We start from the raw sequence: 23,091 nt of genomic DNA, 5'->3' as shown, positions 1-23,091 counted from the left end.
GCTGGGGTGTACCATAGCATCCTCAAAATTTCATATAGCTCTATCAGCAGCCACCATCAGCCTCCCCTGCTGCTTAGCAAAAAAATGGGCCAGGAACACAGTCCAGCACGCTACCTTTAATTGTCCTACCTGGCTCTATGGAGGGGAATGATCTGCTGGCCGACTGATAGTTTATACTTCCAGCACTGGAGAGAGGCAGCGTTGCTAGAGCAGCTGCTCAGGTAAATAAAACTACTGAACACTAATGTAGGGGGTTATTGTTGAGCCTGACACTTGCTGGAGCTTATTGCTGGTGATTATTATTGCTGATCCTGACACTTGCTGGGGTTTATTGCTGGCCCTGACACTTGCTGGGGGTTATTGCTGGGGATTATCATTGCAGATCCTGACACTTGCTGGTGCTTATTGCTGGGGATTATCATTGCTGATCCTGACACTTGCTGGGGTTTATTGCTGGCACTGACACTTGCTGGGGGTTATTGCTGGGGATTATCATTGCAGATCCTGACACTTGCTGGTGCTTATTGCTGGGGATTATCATTGCTGATCCTGACACTTGCTGGGGTTTATTGCTGGCACTGACACTTGCTGGGGGTTATTGCTGGTGATTATCATTGCTATGATTATCATTATCAATCCTGACACTTGCTGGGGCTTATTGCTGGGGATTATCATTGCTGATTCTGACACTTGCTGGGGTTTATTGCTGGCACTGACAATTGCTGGGGGTTATTGCTGGTGATTATCATTGCTGATCCTGACACTTGCTGGGGTTTATTGCTGGTGATTATCATTGCTGATACTGACACTTGCTGGGGTTTATTGCTGGCCCTGACACTTGCTGGGGGTTATTGCTGGGAATCATCATTGCTGATCCTGACTAGGAATGGGCCGAACCCTCCCCCCCTCAGTTCGGTTCGCACCAGGACACCTCTAACCGGCAAAAAGTTATAGCGAACATGCAAACCCTATCAAAGTCTATGGGACACGAACATGAAAAATCAAAAGTCCTAATTTTAAAGGCTTATATGCAACTTATTTCCATAAAAATTATATGGGGACCCGGGTACTGCCCTAGGGGACATGTATCAATGCAAAAATAACATTTTTAAAATGATCGATTTTTCAGGAGCAGTGAATTTAATGATGCTTAAAGTGAAACAATAAAAAATAAATATTCCTTTAAATATCGTTCCTGGAGGGGTCCCCTTAGTCTGCCTGTAAAGTGGCGCATATGTGCAATGTATAAAAATGCTGCAGCAATAATGACATTTCTAAAGGAAAAACTCATTCAAACTTGCTCACAGCTGTAATGTATCCGACAATATGGATAAAAAATCAATGACAAAAACAGCATGCCCCCCCCAGTCCATATGGATTTTAACATGGGGGGGTGCACCTTGTCCCCATGTTGAGGGACAAGGACCTCTTCCCAACAACCCGGAATCTGAATCTGGAAGCCTCCTTTAACAAGGGGGCCCCCATATCCCACCCCCACCCCCCATGTGAATAGGTATCAGGTACATTGTACCCCTACCCATTCACCAAAAAATTTGTCACAAAAAACCACAAGAGACAGTTTTTGACAATTCCTTTATTAACCACTTCCCTTCTGGCCAGTGGGGGCGCACCGATCTCGGTAAAGAGCCTCCGACGGAGGCTGTTCACCACGTGATCAGCCGTGTCCAATCACGGCTGATCACGAAGTAAACAGGAAGAGCCGTTGATTGGCTTTTCCTCACTCGCGTCTGATAGACGCTAGTAGAGGAGAGCCGATCGGCGGCTCTCCTGACAGGGGGGGGGATGGTCTGTGCCGATTGTTTATCAGTGCAGCCCCCCCTCGGATCCCACCCAGGACCACCATCAGGCTGCCCAGGACCATCAGGATGGCCATCCACACTGGACCACCAGTTATGCCCCCCAGGTATGCCCCCCTAGACCACCAGGGAAATACAAATCTGTTCCCAAGCAGCTGCCAATCAATTCCCAGGCAGCTGCCAATCAGTGCCCACTCACAATGCCTACCACTGCCAGTGCCACCAGGGATGCCTATCAGTGCCGCTTATCAGTGCCACATATCAGTGCCCAGCAGTGCCGCCTATCAGTGCCCAGCAATGCCACCTATCAGTGCCACCCATAAGTACCCATCTTTGCAGCCTATCAGTGCCCAGTGTCGCCCATGAGTGCCCTTCAGTGCCGCCTACCAGTGCCCATCAGTGCCGCATATCAGTGCCCATCGTCGAGGCCTGTCAGTGCCCGCCTCATCTGTGCCGCCTTATCAGTGCCGTCTTATCAGTGAAGGAGAAAACTTATTTACAACATTTTTTTAACAGAAACAAAAGCAAAACTTTTATTTTTTTCAAAATTTTCGGTCTCTTTTTATTTGTTTAGCAAAAAAAAAACCGCAGAGGTGATCAAATACTACCAAAAGAAAGCTCTATTTGTGGGAACAAAATGCTAAAAATTCTGTTTGGGTACAGTGTAGCATGACCGCGCAATTGTCATTTAAACAGCGACAGCGCAGAAAGCTGAAAATTGGCCTGGGCAGGAAGGTGTATAAGTGCCTGGTATTGAAGTGGTTAAAAAAAAAAAAAAAAGTGTCCCGCGATGTAAATCCATCGTCAATCACGACGGACCCGAAAAATAGAAAAAACAAAAAAACTCTGTCTCTATGGGAGGTCTCCTGGGGACTGCTGTCTTTTCGCTTTGACAGCTTTTATATAGGCATGGACGTGGCCACCCACTGATGTAACCGGATGACCCCGCCCCCTCTGACGTCACATGATGCCAGAAGGGGGCGGGGTCACTGGGTTACATCACTGGATGGCCCCGCCCTTGCCTATATAACAGCTGTCAAAACCAAAAGACTTGCGGGGAGGCCTCCCATGGAGGTGGAGCTTTTACATTTTTTTTCTATTTTTCTGGTCTATCGGGCAGCGTGATTAAAGATGGATGGACATTGCGGGACAATTTCTTTTTTCTTTTCTTTTTTAATAAAGGGATTGTCAAAAACTGTCTCTTGTGGTTTTTACTTTTTGACACTTTTTTGGTGAATGGGTAGGGGTACAATGTACTCGATACCCATTCACATAGGGAGGGGCCTGGGATCTGGGGGCCCCCTTGTTAAAGGGGGCTTTCAGATTCCGATAAGCCCCCCGCCCATAGACCCCGACAACCATCAGCCAGGGTTTTCGGGAAGAGGCCCTCCCCATGTTGAGGGCAAGTGGCCTGGTATGGTTCCCCTCCCTTTCCTGGCCTGCCAGGCTGCATGCTCGGATAAGGGTCTGGTATGGATTTTGGGGGGGACCCCACACTATATTTATTTTACATTTTGGCATGGAGTTGCCCTTAAAATCTATGCCAGACCCAAAGGGCCTGGTATGGATTTTGGGGGGACTCCACGCTGTTTTTTTTTTTCATTTTGGCGTGGAGTTCCCCTTAAAATCTATACCAGACCCAAAGGGCCATATAAGAATGTAACAGATTTTGTTTCAAAAGGTAATAGCTGGCAACTGATTTTGGTTTGAAGTGATTCAGCACAGTTTTTTAGGTGTAATCGGGAAGTACAATTGAAGAACACATTTATATAATTTAATATATCACAAAAAAAATCTAAATTTATAGCGCTGCACCAATTTTTGGGGTATTATTTGCACTATTTTCCCTGGAGGAAAATAGCAGGTGTTCGGTAGAGATTGGCCGAACACCCCCCTGTTTCGGTTCCCAGCAGAACTCTCGAAAAGGGGAAAAGTCGTGGCCCGAACAAAGAACCCCATTGAAGTCTACGGGAGGCGAACAGGAAAATTCAAAAGTGCCCATTTAGAAGGTGTATATGCAAGTAATTGGCCATAAAAGGGGTATGGGGTGTCCGGGTGCTGCCCTGGCAGATGCAATTTTTTTTTTTTTAAACAATCGTTTTTTCAGGAGCAGTGATTTTAATGATGCTTAAAGTGCAACAGTAAAAATGAAAAATTCCTTTAAATATAGTGCCGGGTCCCCTTAGTCTGCCTGTAAAGTGGTACATTTGTAGCATGCATAGAACATGCTGCAGCAAAAATTACATTTCTAAGTAAAAAAAAATAAAAAAAGTCAAATCACATTTATATTGACTCCCGGTTGCAATTGCCTATTTAGAAAAAAAAAAAGAAAGAAAAACATGGGTCTGGAATGGATTTTAAGGGGAACCTCATGACAAAGTTCTAAAAAAAACAGGTATCTGCCACGGATCCTCCCTTGGACTTCTGGAGTGGACTTCAGCTACGCCATTTTGTTCGGGGACGCCGGAGGACTCCATGCATAGCTCGCCAGCTCACGGAACTGGAACACACTTGCCACCTGGGGGGAGCCAGTCCGTCACGGTCTCTCGATGATTTATGCCTCTCTGACTCGCCCTGCAGAGAGATATGTTCCACCCTTCCTTTCTAAATGGGAATCCGACTTAGGTATTCAATTCAATGACTCTCAGAAGGAGAAGATCCTTCACTTTTCCCAAAAGTCATCCATAGCTACCAGAGTCCAAGAGACATGTTATAAGATTTTGACCAGATGGTACAGAGTACCCACTACCTTACATTGTTTCTTCCCTCAGGTCCCTAGTTCGTGCTGGCGGTGTGGCACTGCTGAGGGAACGATGCTTCACATTTTTTAGGATTGCCCTACACTTAAAACTGGAGTTCCATCCAAAAATGGAACTTCCGCTATTCGGATTCCTCCCCCCCGGTGTAATTTTGCACCTTTCAGGGGGGAGGGGGGAGAAGACACCTGTCTAATCCAGGTATTTGCTCCCACTTTCGGGCATAGATCGCTGCAGGCTCCGCTGTGTGTCTTCTGGGAGACACACAGGTCCAAGAAGACAGCAGGGACCAGTGAGGATGCGCAGCGCGACTCGCGCATGAGCAGTAGGGAGCCAGGCTGTGAAGCCGCAAGGCTTCATTCCCTGATTCCCTTACCGAAGATGGCAGCGCCTCCACCCGAGAGCCGAGGGACAGATCGGCTTCAGGGTGAGGACATCGCGGGTGCCCTGGACAGGTAAGTGTCCATATTTTCAAAGTCAGCAGCTGCAGTATTTGTAGCTGCTGACTTAAAAAAAAAAAAAAATGTAGGAGGAACTCCGCTTTAAGCCTTTCTAGCGCGAAGTGACCAGCACAGCTAAGGCATGTGTTCCCTTCTGTTGGAGATCGGAGAACCCCCCGTCCAAATCCTTGTGGTTTACTAAAGTAAATGAACTAAGAGATATGGAAGACCTCACCGCCACCTTGCACAACCGGGAGGAGACCTTCCGCGAAACCTGGAGACCATGGCATCACTATGTGTATACTGATGCCTATCTACCGGAAATGGCGCAACAAGACTGACTTCTTGAATGTCGCCTCCCTTCCCGGATGAGAGGTACTATCTAATCTGCTCATTTGTCTGTCTTTCTGATTCTGTTACTACTATGCCCTGGAGACATCCGTTCTCCCAACCTTTTCCCCTTCTTACAGTACCCCCCTATTTCCATTTGCACTCTTAGCTCGGTTGCGGGTTGTTTGGCTAGATAACTTTATATCTTTATGCATATCGTAATCGCATTATGGTCCCATTTCAGAGCTAAGCGACCCATAGGGCAGTAATGTTACATGTTGTGTTGTCTCAAAGATTTGATTTAATTTTGCCTACCTTATTATATTTTATTTGCATAGGTGTTCGTATGTAGTAGGTCCTTTATGTAGTTACTTGATGACCTCCCCCCCGATTTCTAAGTAGTCTACAATTTACACAACCGGACTATGGCCTCAGGGCCACTCATATTGTAAAGTGTTGGGGGTGATGTTAAATGTTATAGGATTGCTCGTTTATGACCCTTTTTCTTTGATGCGCAGATGTGCTACTGTGCTACTCTATATACCGTACACTCTGGCTGTTATATGCAAACATCTTTGAAAATAAAGGAATTATAAAAAAAGAAGGGGGCCCCCAGATCCCAGCCCCCCTACCCATTCACCAAAAAATGTCAAAAAGTAATAAAAACACAGAGACAGTTTTTGACAATTCCTTTATTAACTACTTCCCACCCGGCCACTGCACATAAACGGCCGGGTGGACCTTTCCTCGTTCTGAGTGGACGTCCCTCAGAACGAGTGCTCACAGCGCAGCCACGAGGCGGGCTGTGGCTCGATCCTGTGAACATTCTGATCACAGGATCCAGCTGAGCAAAGATCGGGATATGGGCGCTGTGATTGGCCCTCCCAATCACCTGACGGCTGTGTCCAATCACAGCCGTTACAATGTAAACAGAGACGCGTGTCTCTGTGACAGGTCTCCCCGCCAAGCTCAGTGAGAGCTCAGTGGGGGGGGATCTGCAGATCTGTGACAGCTCTATGTGTGAGGATGATTTTACACAGAGAGCTGTTACAGATCACCCCACAAAGTACACCAAGCACCACTGATATACCCCTGTCCCTATACAAATTTCAGTGTCCCAATAAAAAATCTGTCTGTCCCCCATCACTGCCAACACCAAATAAACACTGATTTGGGTCATTTTTACCAAAGAATTGCAGCAGCATCATTTTTGGTCAAAATGTATCTGAAGAAATTACTTATTTGCAAAATCTTATAACAGAAACTAAGAAAAATGCATTTAAAAAAAAAAAAAAACATTTTTTTTTTATTTGTAGCGTAAAAAATAAAAACCCCAGCAGTGATTAAATACCACCAAAAAAAAGCTCTATTTGTGTGAAAAAAATGAGAAAAACGTAATTTGGGTAAAGTGTTGAAAATTGGTCTGGGAAGAAAGGGAGTGAAAGTGCCCAGTATTGAAGTGGTTAAAAAATAAAAACACAGTGCCCCCCCCCCCCACCGATGTAAATTTATCGTCATGCCAACCCTCATACCTGAAAAAGGAAAAAAAAAATGCTCTGCCATCATTGACGGCCGACTGTCGAATGCCTCCTCGGCCATTTGACAGTTCTTATATAGGTAAGGGCGGGGCCACCTGGCGACATCACCTGGTGGCACTGCCCCCTTGTGACGTCACAGACCAGTGCATGCTGGGTCAGTGACGTCACAAGTTTCTGATTATCTTTTGACTCTCTTTATTTTTTTATTTAGACTGTTTTTTAATTACTCTCATTTTTCCCCCTTTCAGGTTTTTTAGGTATTCATTAATTATTCTGATATTTGTTTATGCTTTTAGCACAATAGCTGTTTAGTTTTACAATCTCATTTTTCAGTTTTTATTTAACCACTTGCTTACTGGGCACTTAAACCCCCCTCTTATCCAGACCAATTTTCAGCTTTCAGCGCTGTCGCACTTTGAAAGACAATTGCGCGGATATACAACACTGACAGCTGATCACATGGTAAGGGGCCGGGACCGGCCCTTTACTCGGATCGGTGATCACCCGAGTCCCAGTGACTCGGTGATCACAGCGCGCACCGCGCGTGCACAGGGGAGGCCGTCTTATGACGGCCCCCTGGAAATTCAGGTCCGCGCTGTAGCCTTCATTCGGCTATAGTGCGGATGTCAAGTGGTTAAAACATCAATAAAGCTCATCTTTTTTATGGAAACTGGTTTCAGTTATGCTTTTTGGTCCTTTTTGTTTTTGTGTTTCTCAGCTGGTTGTGGATTTTTATATAAATATATTTTTGTTTTAATATGAACAATATATTATATGCAATGTGTCATACTGCAATTCATTTTTCACAATGAACATTTTTTTTAAACTGGCATGGCATATGTATGTGAACAGAAAAGCAGTGCCTCACATCAAGTAGAGTTGTGTCAGTCTTCCCAGTTGAGCTTAAAGAGGAACTGCAGTTTTCTCACATCATTTGTAAGAAAAAACATATTTGTCATTCTGAAGCTTCCCTCCAATCATTTTGCATATTATTTTATATATATTGTGATTCTGTACTTGCCAAATATGCTGCAGAAATCTCCATTCACTGAGTCTGGCTGCAGCCATTTTAAAAGTGGGCAGTTGAAGCTGCTGCCTGTTCACTTCCTGGATTTACACAGAGGCACACCTCCAGCTCTGTAGCTCTCATTGGCCCTCTTATGAGTCACCCCCTCCTCCCTGGCAAACTCACGAGAGTTATAAAGAGAGCTGTGCATGATGTCATTAGCCTAGGCTAATTACCAGACAAGAAAGAAGAAGTGGGCTGTAAAAGGTATTACTGGCAGGAAAAAAGTTTTACTATCCAAAGTCAAAACAACAAGGGCAGAAGATTTAATAGTTGGGAAGTTGAAAAAAGGACTGAAGGTCCACTTTAATTTGTCTTGTGTTTACAGGACCGATGAAGCATACAACCAAGAGGCATACTTCCGCTCCTACCTCTACGACTAAGCCCAGGAGTGGGTGAAACGCGTTTGTGAGGCATGGTCTGGGAGGAGGCAAAGCTGAAGCCTGCTTGTAAGTCTTAGAACCGGACAGCTTTAGTTGTGGCTCCTATTTTTATTTGTTGTCTACTTGCTAAGGATTGGCCCTGCACCTGACACATGCCTCTGGTGAGTTATCACTAGAGGAATGCCTTGAATGTAACGGTTTTGGGAAATTGTTACATTAATGGGTTTAGTTCTGCTTGTTATTTCATCTTTCATTTTTGGGTGAAACATTTCTCATTATAGTAAGTCTGCTTTTATTATAGCACAGGATTAGGGTAAGGGCCTCTGCTCCCCCAGTTGCACTTCCAGCACCAGCAAAAATTTGCAAGGAGCCGCCACTTCCAGGAATTCAGCTACTTTGTAAAAAGTGCAGGCACACTATCATTTAAGTCCAAAGAGGTGCATGACATCTCCTGAACCTATCTCTATTATTTACATCTGACAGTTTTATTGCACTCCCAGGCTATCTGTGTATTTCTGGGAGCCTGATGCTGATACTTCAGATCTAAGCATCTTCAACATTAAAGTCAGAGCAGCTGCTATGCCTGCTCTTCCCCTCCTGCCCAATCAAAGAAGCCTTTGTAGTATGTGAACTCATTCACAAAATACAAAGGCTTCTCTGAATTGGCAGCAGAGGAGAGGAGAGGGCATAGCTGCTCTGTGTGCTTATCTCGCCTCTCTCACAGGCCTGAGTGTCAGTGCATGGGGGAGCAGAGCCATAAACCTGTCGGATATAATTAACAGAGATCATATCAGGAGATGTCATGCACCTCCTTGGACTTAACTCCTAGTGTACCTGCACATTCCTGGAATTAAACTTTAAATGATCCTGGGTTTCATCCAGTCCGGAAGACTCAGAATATCTTGTGGCGGAAAGTAATAGCTGTAAGGGACAGTTACATTGTTGCATAGTCGGTAAGGTTGAAAAAAGACACTAGTCCATCCAGTTCAACCTGTGGTGTGTGTGAGTGTGCTTGTGTTTATGTCAAGTGTAAATTATATATCCTTGTATTTTGTGATCGTTAAGATGCCCATCTAATAGTTTTTTAAACTATCAACGCTCCCTGCTGATACCACTGCTTGTGGAAGAGAATTCCACATCCTCACCGCTCTCACAGTAAAGAGCCCTCTACGCAGTTTAAGGTTAAACCTCTTCTCCAATTTCAGTGAATGGCCGCATGTCTTTTTAAACTCCCTTTCAGTGAAAAGATTTTTTCCCTACAGCTGTTCGGGGATTACGCTATGTTGTTTCCTTCTCTTTTCCCGGGGTACCCCTAAATGAGAACAACCCCCCCAGCTAGGAGTCTTTATTAATCTCCATGTTACAAGCAATTTCCTGTGACTTGGTGGACTAGCGGTATCATCATCTTTTGGCTGTATGAAGTGGAATGTCGTTTCCTACAAGCCCATCCAATTAAAGGCCCCGACCGGGTTAAGGTCGCAAGCCCCCTGGTGCTTGCCGTTTGGTAAGCGCGCATTTTATTTTCAGCTACCACAGTGGTGCGGTGGAGGAATTTTTTTCTATTTCCTGCTTTATAGATTGGGATCTGAGCTATTGTCATTCACAACATTTATTTGGACTTTATTTACTGTGTTAGGACTGTCTGGTGAACACTTATTTATTTAGGTTTTAAGAACTGCGTTAACTATCTATTTTGGGTTCTAACCAATTAGTCCCATTTATCATTGGTACTAGTATTTATTCACAGCACTGCTATATTTGTTATATTGTTGTATTAGTGTGTGTATCTCACATAGAGTGGCTGCTTTTGTATTATGTAGTTTTTTTATTAAGGTATTTTCATCACTTTATTGGTCATCCTCCATTTGGTCATTCACAATATTTCATGAACAGATACCCTTTTTGGGTGCACTACAGCGCGGTATTCCCCTTACTATATTTATTTACACTGGATGAATTGTTGACATCAATGTTTTTTATTTAGGAGTTTAACAATTACAAAGAAATAAGAGGCCTATAAAGTCAGAGTGTCCGACTTGCACAAGCACTGCGCACCAACTCTTTACGGTAACTGGTTTTTCGAGCTGCAGCCTGTAATTAGTCATGCGGTGTATCACTTCCATGTTCCAACAGCACCACCGACATGCAATGAGGTGGATTGAGTCGCACCATGCTGCTTGCTGTAGTTTTGTTCAGCACAAGCACACACCACCACAGTGTCATGACCACAATGGTCACAACGGTCATGAAAGGGAACAAGGCTTTTTACCTGGTGTCTGTGTTGGGGCAGTCCACGTTCCTGGGCGATCTCTGTGTAACTCAGTGTGGTGCGATTTTCTGCCCATTCATTTGATGAGGCTGAAATCCCACTGGATCACACTAAAAGTAGTGTACGCACTTTAACTTTATTGACTTACATGTTTATGAGATTACAGTAAGTTACAGAGTGTTTCGCTTGCAGGTGTTGGTGGGCTTGTTTAAATATTACACAGGACAGAAAATATTGCATACAAGTGACAAAAAGAACTGATCTACAAATTTGTTCATGGGCACAGACAGCTGATTTCTTATGAAGACCCGTCCAAGATTGGAATATGACTATGATTTCACCTTTGCATGAGTTTTTTGATGCTTGGAAAGAGTCGACTTCCACAAAAAACTTTTCCCACATTCAGAACATGGAAAAGGCTTTTCGCTGGCGTGGCTTTTTTGATGTCTGTTAAAAGTAATTTTGTCAATAAATTCTTTTCCACATTCAGAACATGAATACGGCTTCTCCCCAGTGTGAACTCTTTCATGTTTGGTCAGAGAGGGTTTTAAAGAAAAACATTTCCCGCATTCCGAACATGCAAACGGCTTCTCCCCCGTGTGGGATCTCTGATGTTTAGTAAAATCAGCTTTCTGTATAAAACTTTTCCCGCATTCAGTACACGAGTATGGCCTTTCCCCGGTGTGAATCATTCGGTGTCTGCTAAGTCTGTCTCTTCTAGAGAAACTTTTTCCACATTCAGCACACGAGAACGGCTTCTCCCCTGTGTGAGATCGAAAATGTTTAACAAAATCGGATTTCTGCATAAAACACTTCCCGCATTCGGGACATGGGAATGGCCTTTCCCCTGTGTGACTCATCTGGTGTCTAATCAGTCTTTCTTTTATAAGGAAAGATTTTCCGCATTCCCCACAGGGGTACGGTTTGTCCCCCGAGTGATATTTTTCGTGATTGATAAGAGTGGATTTCTGCAAGAAACGTTTCCCACACTGAGAACATGAAAAGGGCTTAACAACAACATGGCTTTTTTGGTGTCGCTGAAGAAGATATTTATCGACGTAACACTTTCCGCATTCCTTACATGCATATGGCTTCTCCCCCGTGTGAGCTTTCTGATGTATAAGAAGGCGTGACTTAGCAGAGAAACATTTCCCACACTCTGAACAAGGATATGGTTTCTCTCCAGTGTGAGTTCTCTGATGTACACGCAGACGAGACTTAACAGAAAAACACTTCCCACACTCGGAACAGGATAACGGCTTCCCATCTGTAGAAGATTTTTGCTGTGTAAGAGCTAACTCTTGTTCAGGATCCAACTTCTCCCCAGCATGAACTTTTGCATGTTTGACAAGACCTGATTTCCAGCAAAACCTTTTTCCACATCTTAAACACGAATACGGCGTCTCCCCCGTGTGAGCCCTCTGATGAACGACAAGTCGGGATTTGAAAGGAAATCGCTTCCCGCATTCGGAACATGAAAATCGCATCTCAACCATTTGAGAATTTTGCTGCTTATCGGTAGATGGTTTCTGTGTAACAGATGTCTCAAGTTCAGAATTCGGCTTCTCCTTCGAGTGAACTTTTTCATGTTTGAGAAGAGTTGTTTTCCATCTAAAACATTTCCCACACACAGAACATTTATATGGCTTCTCCCTCATATGCGTTCTCTGGTGTGCAACAAGACGTGATTTAAAATAAAAAGATCTCCCACACTCAGGACAGGAATGTGACCCCGCTCCTACGTGAGATCTTCGGTGTGAGATAAAGTTTGCTCTCCGGTTAAAAGATTCTCCACATTTTGAACAGGAAAACGGCTTACTAGGCGCATGAGTCCTCTCATGGATAAGAAGATTCCATTTTTCTCTAAAGTGTCTTCCGCACTCTGAGCAGGAATATGGCTTGTCTCCCGTATGAACTTTCTTATGCCTGGCAAGAGTGGATTTAATGGCAAAACGCTTTCCGCATTTTGAACACGGATACGGCTTCTCCCCGGTGTGGGTTCTGCGGTGTGCGATAAGGTCTTGACTCTGGGCAAAGCATCTCCCACATTCAGAACAGGAATACGGCTTCTCCCCTGTGTGAGTCCTCAGGTGTCTAATAAGATAGGCTCTCCGGGAAAAACATTTAGCACAGTCAGAACAAGAATATGGCTGTGTGTGAGCTCTTTGATTAGAGGTAGAATCAAAAGATGATGATGCTTCACCCCCTAGAAATGAAAAAGATAATTGTCAGGATAATTCTATAAACTCTACACAGCTTGCCATGGCAAAACATTAGCACTTCCCTCCATAGGAATGCAAAACACATTCATTCAGTATATCTCTGCAATACATGAACATTGCTCCATTCTTTTAAAAATGTGTGTTGGGATAGATAGATAGATAGATAGATAGATAGATAGATAGATAGATAGATAGATAGATAGATAGATAGATAGATAGATAGATAGATAGATAGGATAGATCATACGTCTCAAACAACTGCCATTGGAAACATTTGCACAAACTGTCCTCTGATGCAATGGGAACATGGATACGATTGTTGTATGTTGGGCAAATATCAGTTGGCAGTTAGATGCTCTCATTGTTACAGGAATTCTGTAACCAAGGTCAACAACAGCTTAACCTTTTGACATATATATATGACCTATGGCATGTATGATACAACAGTGTCATCTAAAGCTTGAGTTGGGAAATATTCACCTATACAAACTAAGTCAGAGAAGGATACACCCACGTGGGACTGTCTATCTAAACTTTCCAATTAAAAGGCTCGCAGGGTAAGCTCAAGGAAGGTCTGTGCCAGAAGAAACTACAACCTGAAGATGATGCTATCGCCCAATTTCCTGCAGTCGCTAGTAGAGAACAGCATGGGGTCCTGGTTGCCTATGGAGATTGTGAAGCTACTACTATAACCTGAGCTAAGTAACTTCTTACCGTACTCTTATTGTATTCATGCTCATTCGCTAGGAAGGATAGTTAGTGTGTATCTCCAATGCAATACTCCCAACGCACACGTTCCTGCACAAACGGCTGTATCTTAGATTGGGTGCTGAAATGACCAACGGCTGGAACCAACTGCAATCATGAGAAGGAAGTGTCAACAGCACACCAGGATCTCCAAAATTGGGTCCAAAACTTTAATCACATAGTATAAAAAAAAAATAAATAGAAGCAAAGTTTTGAGGTGCAGCGGCCATGACTCACTTTCACACTCAGTTCTCGCTTTTTTTTTTTCACTTAGCCCCAGTGTGCTCCCTGTCTAATTGCAGACCGCCGCCGTCTGCATTGACGTATTGATCCCCTAGGGCGCATGTGCATAGCGTGTCGCCGGATTGGAGTAGAAAGGCAAGCCCCTAATGATCACCTAGCAACGGTAGTAAACGGCTAGGTGGAAGTACACAATTAAGGAAAGGAACAGACAGATGTTTGATGAGGCTGCAATTGCAAGTTAGCTCTGTGCAAATAGGATATATTTTAGTACGAACAGAATATTAGTACACTGATCCACTCTGGCCAAAGTGGTTATGACAGCCTGATGGCTGTTTTATGTAAATAGGAAGCAAACACACAGGTTTATGGATGGGATATGATGTCATTGGATGTCAGCAGGCAGGCTGGGGGATATTTCCTCTTTGCACTGATTGGTGAATGGTTCTTTAAATAGTGGACTGTTTGTATCACAATTTGTCACATGCCTGATGAAGGGGTCCTGCGTGGTTCTGAAATGTCGCTTCTATTTATTTTTTTGATACTATGTGATTAAAGTTTTGGACCCAATTTTGGAGAGCCTGGTGTGCTGGTGACACTTCCTTTTCATGCTAGTTGTATGTCTTGAATTGTTTTTTCTTACAATTAGTATGTACATTAATTCCTGTTGGTAATTTCAAGAAAAACTCGCCACCACTCAAAATACCACCACTGCACCACAGGACAGAAAATCTATCTGGAAGCTGCCACTTTAAAAGAAATCAAATAAGAGCTGTATTTTAACCACTTGTCACAGAAAAATGATATATATGACAATGAGCCAAATAGTGGCGCTAAATGTGTGCTAAAATAGGTGTTTGATCACCCCAAAGTGACATATGACTGAAAAACACTAAATATACATAGTGAACACGTTTTAGCCTAACATGAGAGTGTAGGCATTGGAATTTGGTGAGTGCGTTTCTTTAGGGGAGTGGAATCACAGACACACTGGTGTGGTCGATGGAATAGGAGGACTTCACATCGAGTTTGGATTTATTTGAACACTCTATGGACTATTTTTTGCGCCAATTATATGTTTTTTTAAATATTTTTGATTCGTTTTATTATTTTTTTTTTCACTTGTCACAGGGTGCAATCTGTATTTATCATTTATTGTTTAATATTTAATTTTTCACTGTGTATATGTATATTTAGCGTTTTTCAGTCGTATGTCACTTTGGGGTGATCAAACACCTATTTTTGCACACATTTAGCGCCACTATTTTGGCTCATTGTCATATATATCATTTTTCTTTGACAAGTGGTTAAAATACAGCTCTAATTAGTATGTACAGCATTTTTTTATGTTTATTAAAGCATATTATTTCTAACCCTCTTGTATTGAATTGTATTGTTGCTGTATCGTCTCCCTTTATAATATAAAGCTCCGCGGAAACTGTTGGCGCTATATATTAATAATAATCGTATTAATACACTACAGACATTTCTATGCTTCCTTGCTTTTACTGCAAAGAACCTTAAAAGAGGCAATGCAAAACAAAATGCTGCAAGTACAGAAAAATACTTTTTGATCTGCCAGAAATCCAGTGAGCTCCAAACGTCCTGTTTTGGCTGACAACACATTGCCACTGCTGCTTTGAAATCCCTTGCAGTGTTTTCAGACCTGCCCTTTAAACTATAGAATATCACCTATCTGCAGCCCACCTTCACATACATACATTGATTTATTTCCCAGCAAAACAATGCTGCTGCCTTGACTGATCCTGCCCACATACTATGCATAGAGGGATCTTGGGAGATGTAGTTCTAGGAGCTTTCCTTCATCAATAGGAACTTATCTCCTAGCAGCTGCCCCTGAAATAAACCTGGTTGATGAAGTTACAGGGAGTAATAAAGACGGTTTCTTGCTACAGGAACAAAATAAATAAAAGATTTACCACTGATGCATGCTCTAGAGGGGTAGAGTTTTTGGGGGGGTAAACTTGAATCAAGTCCTGTCTACATACCGTACATCCTTTAAGGTTCAAAAACTGTACTTCTGTGCTGTGCAAACAGTTACCAGTGCTGTCACTGACATTGGAAAACAGAATCTAATAGAGGTTGATGTCTCCTGACTCCCCCACTGGGCACATACTGTCTCCTCATTACTGTCTACTGACAGAGGAGGGGGGAGAAGAAGAGATTGTTGTAGTGACTGAACAAGGAGAATCTGGGACTCTTCTCTGCATTTCGTTTTTATTACTCACCTGTGCTGGTCTGTGGAGAAATTTCTTCCCCCTTATATGGCTCATCATCACTACCAGATGCCTCTTCTTCATCATCTTCTTCTTCTTTTACTTCAACTTTAATCAGAGTATCTTCCTGAAATGACACAGGAGACAAACCAAATCTTATCATTCAGTTAGTCCCACGATAGGATTACAAAGGAATATGTACCATTTTATTCTGCCTGGTTGGGGTGTCCTGAAATAAAATGTGAGTAAATGCCTTTCTTGAACAGTCTAAATGAATTTCATAAATTTGCTTGTATTCTTGTTGCCCTGATGAAGGGGCTCCTTAGAGCCCTGAAAACGAGTTGGCTTATTTCTTTTAGTATACTATGATAAAATACAAAGTGGACTCTTAACAATTGGTGTGAAGCTCCTTGTCTTCTAAATCACTTGGATTTGTCTGAAGCACCTTCCAGAGGCAAGGTTTTATGAATGGACCATGTTATGGATGGCCTGTAACGTACACAGGGGGTCATCAACAACAACCAGCTGCTGAAGCCCGTTTTCAAAGCATGATGCACTTCTTATTTAGAATCCATCAAATTATGTTCCCTATCCTCAATTTATTATTTTATTTATTTTTAATTCTTTATTTAGCAAAAGACATGGGCTTACAATCTCAGAATACAGCCACAAATATAAGAACAGGGCAACTCAGACACATCGAGGAATCGGATAATGATCATCAAATACATCCAAGCAAAGAGGGTGCAGGCAGTCAAAGATCTCCAGTAAAGACATCAAGACCTTGGTTGGGAATTATTTACAAAGTAACTAGATAGAGGTGAACCTTCATATGAACCATACAAGATTCCCATGCTGCCTGCCTGCCGAAGATCGAAACCCAATGCCCTGTGCCCTAAATTTTTTTTTTTTAATTATTTATTTTATTAAGGATGTCAGTTTAGAGATTATAGATGAAAGAACGTATCCTCAATTTAAACCCCAATGAAGGTTGTGTCTTTTTAACCCCTGAAACATGCTGGCATTTTATGATGAAAAAATACTACAGGACCCAAAATTCCTTCTGAACAGCCATTTTTGAAGCCTTTTGTTTTTCACAGCTGCCCAACCAAAGCCATATTGTACTTTAAGAGTTTGTTCACACATGCTTTGGTCTCTGAAGAGCAATCCAGGTTCAGATCACCTTTGAAAGAGCATTTAACAGGTGGCAAGGAGGTATGGTATCACCTCTTTACCGCCTGCTTTAACTCCTTGGTCGTTATACTACTGTGCCACAACTGCATGCATTGCACGTGGTTGTGGGCGTTTGCAGAGCATGCCATGGCTATGAAGCAAAGCATTGTGACTGCAGGGCATTTACACAGCAAGCATTTGGAGAAAATTGCACGTGGTCGCGGGGCATTTGCAGAGCGGGCCGTGGCCATCAAACAAAGCACTGTGGTTGCGGCATGTGTACACCCCCAGCTGCTGCCTATGTAGCTAAAAGGGAGGACAGTAACACACAGCTTAACTGCAGGGTTTTACCGCCCCTCAACTGCTAGTGTGAACAAGCACTAACACAGACTATACTCTATAATATTGATACTGAATGCATATTGGATCCAGTGCCACTCATCACAGCTTTCAAAGGCACAATGACAGAAGCCATTTCTGGGAACAGTTGATGCAATCAATGCAATGTAGTCTGTTCAGAGATTAATCTAGGGCTGTGCCGCTTTAAAAAGCACTTCTGTCCAGGAATAAGATGTGCATGCATTTCATAGAAACAAATGTAAACATTCATACCAAAAGTGTGCAAACCTCTTGCATGCAAGCTCTGCAAAATAAAATTAAAAAAGTGTCCGTTTCAAAGTGACCATATTTTATTCCATTGCTAGTTCAAGTGGGTTTAGATCTGCTGTCAGGTTTATACTGACATCTATGACCACCTATAGGAATACAGATCTCCTTTCTTCTTTATGTAGAAATGCTGCCACCAGTACAGGAAAAGTTAAATTTGCCAAATGTGGACACAACAGCAGCAAAAACACTTTGTAATCGATGTAAGCTTTTTATTAGATAAAAATGGGGAGGAGGATCAGATAGCAGATTTCTACTGCAACCCTTGGCATTTTAGAAGTTCTGAGGAAGGTGGAGAACTCCTTCAATGGAAGAGCAGTGCAGTGCCCAAACAGACACGGTCTTCAGAAGCAGAGTGTACAAGCCTAGCATTTGCGTGTGACATACTCTGCATGGGTCTTAGCCAGCTTCATCCATGACCTGTATTAGTTGATAAGAAGCCAAATTGTAGGTACCTGATCACTGTGTGGAGTCCTGGGATGTTCCGGTGTCAAATCCTGGGAATTAGGAGGGCTCGGACATCTGTCAGGTGTATTTATGTCATAGGATTCATCTGCAGGAAACACACATATTGTCATGTAAATGAAAAGTGATAATGTTTTTAGGAATGTAATTTAGGCTGTCCATACATGTTCAATCATCTTGTACAATTTTCCTTTAGATTTACCAAAAACATATAATTATGAGATCAAAACGAAACAACTTTCAATAGTTCCAATTAGGTAGACCCTTGCAGTACGTATTTTAAGGTAAATCTAATGGAAAATTGTACAAGAAAATTGAACATGTATGGGCAGCCTTATGCTGGCCATACACTATACGAAAAATCGGCCAAAATTAGGTCATTTAACAGTCCATTGGTTTTTCGGCTAGTTAACCACTTCAACCTCGGAAGGTTTTACCCCCTTAATGACCAGGCCATTTTTTGCGATATGGCACTGCATCACTTTAACTGACAATTGTGCGGTCGTGCGGCGCTGTACCCAAACAAAATTTATGTCCATTTTTGCTCACAAATAGAGCTTTCTTTTGGTGGTATTTGATCACCTCTGCTATTTTTTGCGCTATAAACAAAAAAATACAGACGATTTAAAAAAATAAAAACAATATTTTTTACTTTCTGCTATAATACATATCCAAAAAAAAAAAAGTTTTTAAAAACGAATGTATTCATCAGTTTAGCAGTAATAAGGAGAGCCGGCAAAACTGTAATCCTTGAAGTGACATTTATTGGTACATCAGCTGCTACGACTAAGGCTATTGCCGAAACGCGTCAGCTTTATTGTTTTATTGTCACTCTGATGTACCAATAAACTTCACTTCAAGGATTACAGTTTTGACGGCTCTCCTTATTACTGTTGCATTGGATTGTGTTGGGACACATCGAGCCTCGGCACCTGTGAGTGGACCTGGTGTATGGATTAAGTTGTTCCTGCAGAGAGTGCTGTTACCTTTCTTCTTATTCATCAGTTTAGGCAAATATGTATTCTTCTACATATTTTTGGTAAAAAAAAAAAAAAAAAAATCACAATAAGCGTATATTGATTGGTTTGCGCAAAAGTTATAGCGTCTACAAAACAGGGGATAGATTTATGGACTTTTATTTTTTTAGTTCAATCTTATTTTATTAAGAAAGGAGAGGTGTACATTACACAAGTGTATTGTTCATTGACATAAAGATAGAAATAGACATTTCAATATTGGTACCATAACGTCACATTGTATGGAGAATTTGTTAGCTTCAACGGAATGAATTTAGTATATAAGCCTGTGTAGCCATAGCATCTATCAAGACATATTGAGGGTCTGTTAGCACCATTATCCGATCAACGAGCGGTGCCCATCCATTATAATAAATATGCTAGGGTTTTTGTTATTGCGCTAAACACAATTTTGTCGTAGGGGGGGAACTCTATGTGGGTCACAGAGTTCCCGTCTGTCAAGTCTAGAGATTATGGTTCGGGGGTTCGTGTATCGTTGCTTCATATAAAGAGAGGAGCGGGAATGATGGTGAAAATAGAGGGGTCAAAGTAGTAAGGCAAGTAGATATTGAGAAGGAGACATTCCAGGTCAAACAGATGTGATGTTAGAGTCCTCTGTTGCCCATGGAATAAATTCCGAGGAGTATCGAAACATAGACCATGAGGTCCAGGCTTTGGAGAATTGTTCCTCTTTACCCGATTCCTGCAACAACATTCGTTCCAAGCTATTGATTCGGTCCACCTCAGTTGCCTATTCCCCCAGGGAAGGCATGTCCATCAACCTCCAGTGTCTGGGCAGAACCGTTCTAGCTGCTGCCACAAAGTGATGCAGAACATATTTTTTGACAGATTTGAGCGGTTCAGGGAGCATAGCTAGCAGAACTACCTCAGGAGAGGGTGTAAGCGAGGTCACCATGAGTCTGCAGTACAGGTCGAGAGCCAAAACCTCTGCACAGGGGGGCATTCCCACCAAATGTGGAGTAAAGTTCCTTTGGCTGACAGGCAAGGGCAGCAGGTATCCGGGAGCGCCAAGTTGGATTTTTATTTATTTATTTTTTGTTTTTACTGGTAATGGCGGTGATCTGCGATTTTTAGCGAGACTGCGACAATGCGGCAGACAAATCTGACCCCAAGTGACACTTTTTGGAGACCAGTGACATTATAACATTGATCAGTGCAATAAAAATGCACTGATTACTGTATAAATTACACTGGCAGGGAAGGGGTTAACACTAGGGTGCGATCAAGGGGTTAATTGTGTTCCCTGGGTGTGTTCTAATTGTATGGGCTTACTGGAACACCACAGAGATCCCTGTTCCTGATCACTGGGAACAGCAGATCTCCATGATGTCCCCTGACAGAACGGGGATCCACCTTATTTACATAGGCAGATCCCCCTCCTGCCTCTGTGTACCGTGCTCATGGGTCGCCGGTGGACATCGGGACCTGCAGTTTAACATGCACAAGCCAACATACGGGTAGGTTGGTTTGCACAGGAGAGTTGACTTGCCACAGTACATATACTGTGGCTGGTCGGCAAGTGGTTAATGGTCTCAGATCGGTAATCGGTTGGGACGGTTTTGAGCCAAAAAAACGAAGGACGAGTTTGGAAATTTTCTGCCGAATGAATGATAAATTGAAAGGTTAATGTGTTTCCCGTCCAAACTGTTTGCACTAAGTATATGTGAAAAAACAAACAAAAAATGGATTTATGTCCATTGAACAATTTATCGGACATTACATGATGGCACCATCGTTTGCTCTCACGGCCGAATGTTTGTTTTTCGAAAATGGGTTTGAATGATTTTTTATTAAGTGTATGGCCAGCATTAGACTTCTTTCCTCCCCAGCCTGACTGTCTATGGCCCACCCTTTCATTCATTGGATTTCAGTTCCTCACTTCAATCATAAAAACTCAGAAGCACATGTGGTAGGGCAATCTGCCTGCAAATGTAGTCTGCCTAGGAAAGCCCACTCCTCTAGACTAGGGTTGCCACCCCATCCCTTTAAACCTGAACACATTAATTACACGGGTTCTGAGGCTAATTTAATGCAGATAAGGCACCAAGTGAGTTTAATTACCACCTTAATCAGCCACAGAACCTGTGTAATTAATATGTGTTCAGATTTAAAGGGATGAAGTGGCAACCCTACTCCAGACTGTCATCTACCTTCAAGGTATGTTGATGTTTGCATAACTCCCAAGAACCAGCTCCTTGCTTACTTCATGTCTGAGAGTTCTAGAGGCTGTGTTCACACTGATGCAAATTGGATGGGGATTTCTCCGCATCCGATTCGCATGACAGGAGACTGACGGGCTCTCAAAGGAGCCGGTTCACACATCTCCCGGGCGGCCGCGAAGCGCAACGCACAAGGGTCCTATGCGTCTTTGGCTCTGTTTCAGGTCTGAATCTAGGCAACAATTTAGGTCTGATTCGTCCCTGAAACAGAGAAGAGGGATGCACCAGACCCCTACTATGAGCCACGTCCGCACACAGCGTGAACCCAGCCTGAGAGGGGAACTGAGGCAGGGTGTTGTTGTACAGCAGCCTGCTGGCCCAGTAATGTCATCAATTTAATTATTTTGTAAAAATGGAAATAATTATCTGAAAATGATAATAGCATGTTAATGAGGAAGGAGGGAGGAATCAGGGAGGGCAAAACGTAAAGCGTCTGTTACCCCAACACTTCATATTCCTGATATGTGCCTGCTGTACCATGTACTTTTATGTGAAAGTATCCTGTTCTCTTTGTATTCCTTCCTTTGTGTGAAATCCCTGGTGTTCCTGTCAGTCCCTCTGCTTTCCTATTAATAACTGACCACACCAAGCAGGAGAGCACACTGTGGTCAGTTCTCAAGCTATACTGGGAACTCAGGCTTCACTCTTCAAATTATCACACGAGTCCTGACACGCCCCTGCTACACAGCTATTCACTGGGAAGATCAGTTTGTTGTTGCTTCCCCCCCCCCCCCAACCCAGCTTTTATGCAGCTGAGAACAGAGGGAATGTGATCATTTATAAAAAGGGAAAAAAGGGTATTTATAATGTTATATTTATTTTTTTTATATCCATATACAAATCTTTTTGCCTTCATTTCTATTTTAAACGGAATGGGTTGTTTTACAAAGTGAGAGTTTACAACCACTTTAAAGAGGAGTTCTGCTAAAAAAAAAAATAACAAAAGTCAGCAGCTACAAATACTGCAGCTTCTGACTTTTAATAATCGAACACTTACCTGCCCCAGGGTCCAGCGATGCGGGGGAGCGTCTCCTCTCCTCTCTGCAGCGCCGGCATTGTAAGTGTGGGCGCCAGGCTGTGGCTTCACAGCTGGGCACCCACTGCGTATGCGCGAGCCGCGCTGTGACTGGCAACCATCTGGGACCCGTGACGTGTCTCAGATGATTGCCGAGAGGGAGGGGGAGAGGTGATCTCCCTTCCAGTTCCACGGTGCGCCTGGAGGAAGTGGGAGCTGGGATCCTCTGAAAAGAGGGTACTGGCTCCCCCCCCCAAAAAAAAATTACATGCCAAATGTGGCATGTCAGGGGGTCACCTCCCTTAAAGCAGAAGTTCCATTTCGGGGTGGAACTCCGCTTTAAGTATATTAAACTTCAGCTTTAAAATGTGTGCAGCCAAAACTTTTTTTTTTTTTTTTTAGCTTTGGACAGTGTCTGGGATGGGTTAGAACCCCTGTCAGTTTTTTTTTTTGCTGTCTCCACAGCAGGAA

General features: G+C 43.0%; 1 protein-coding gene across 1 annotated transcript in view; it reads right to left on the bottom strand.

The window, feature by feature from the left end:
* Positions 1-10,716: 10,716 nt before the first annotated feature.
* Positions 10,717-23,091, bottom strand: part of LOC141106756 (uncharacterized) — a 171,238-nt gene continuing 158,863 nt past the window's right edge. The window contains exons 31-33 of the mRNA XM_073597683.1: positions 18,340-18,437; positions 16,058-16,172; positions 10,717-12,805 (exon numbers count right to left, since the gene is read on the bottom strand). Of these exons, the coding sequence (XP_073453784.1) occupies positions 10,929-12,805; positions 16,058-16,172; positions 18,340-18,437 (2,090 nt within the window). The 3' untranslated portion in view covers positions 10,717-10,928. The remainder of the gene's footprint in view (positions 12,806-16,057; positions 16,173-18,339; positions 18,438-23,091) is intronic.

The sequence above is a fragment of the Aquarana catesbeiana genome, linkage group LG08, assembly GCF_042186555.1.
Source record: "Aquarana catesbeiana isolate 2022-GZ linkage group LG08, ASM4218655v1, whole genome shotgun sequence".
NCBI classification, from domain to species: domain Eukaryota; kingdom Metazoa; phylum Chordata; class Amphibia; order Anura; family Ranidae; genus Aquarana; species Aquarana catesbeiana.
The sequence above is the reverse complement of the archived record's forward strand: the minus strand, read 5'-3'. Positions and strand labels throughout refer to the sequence as shown.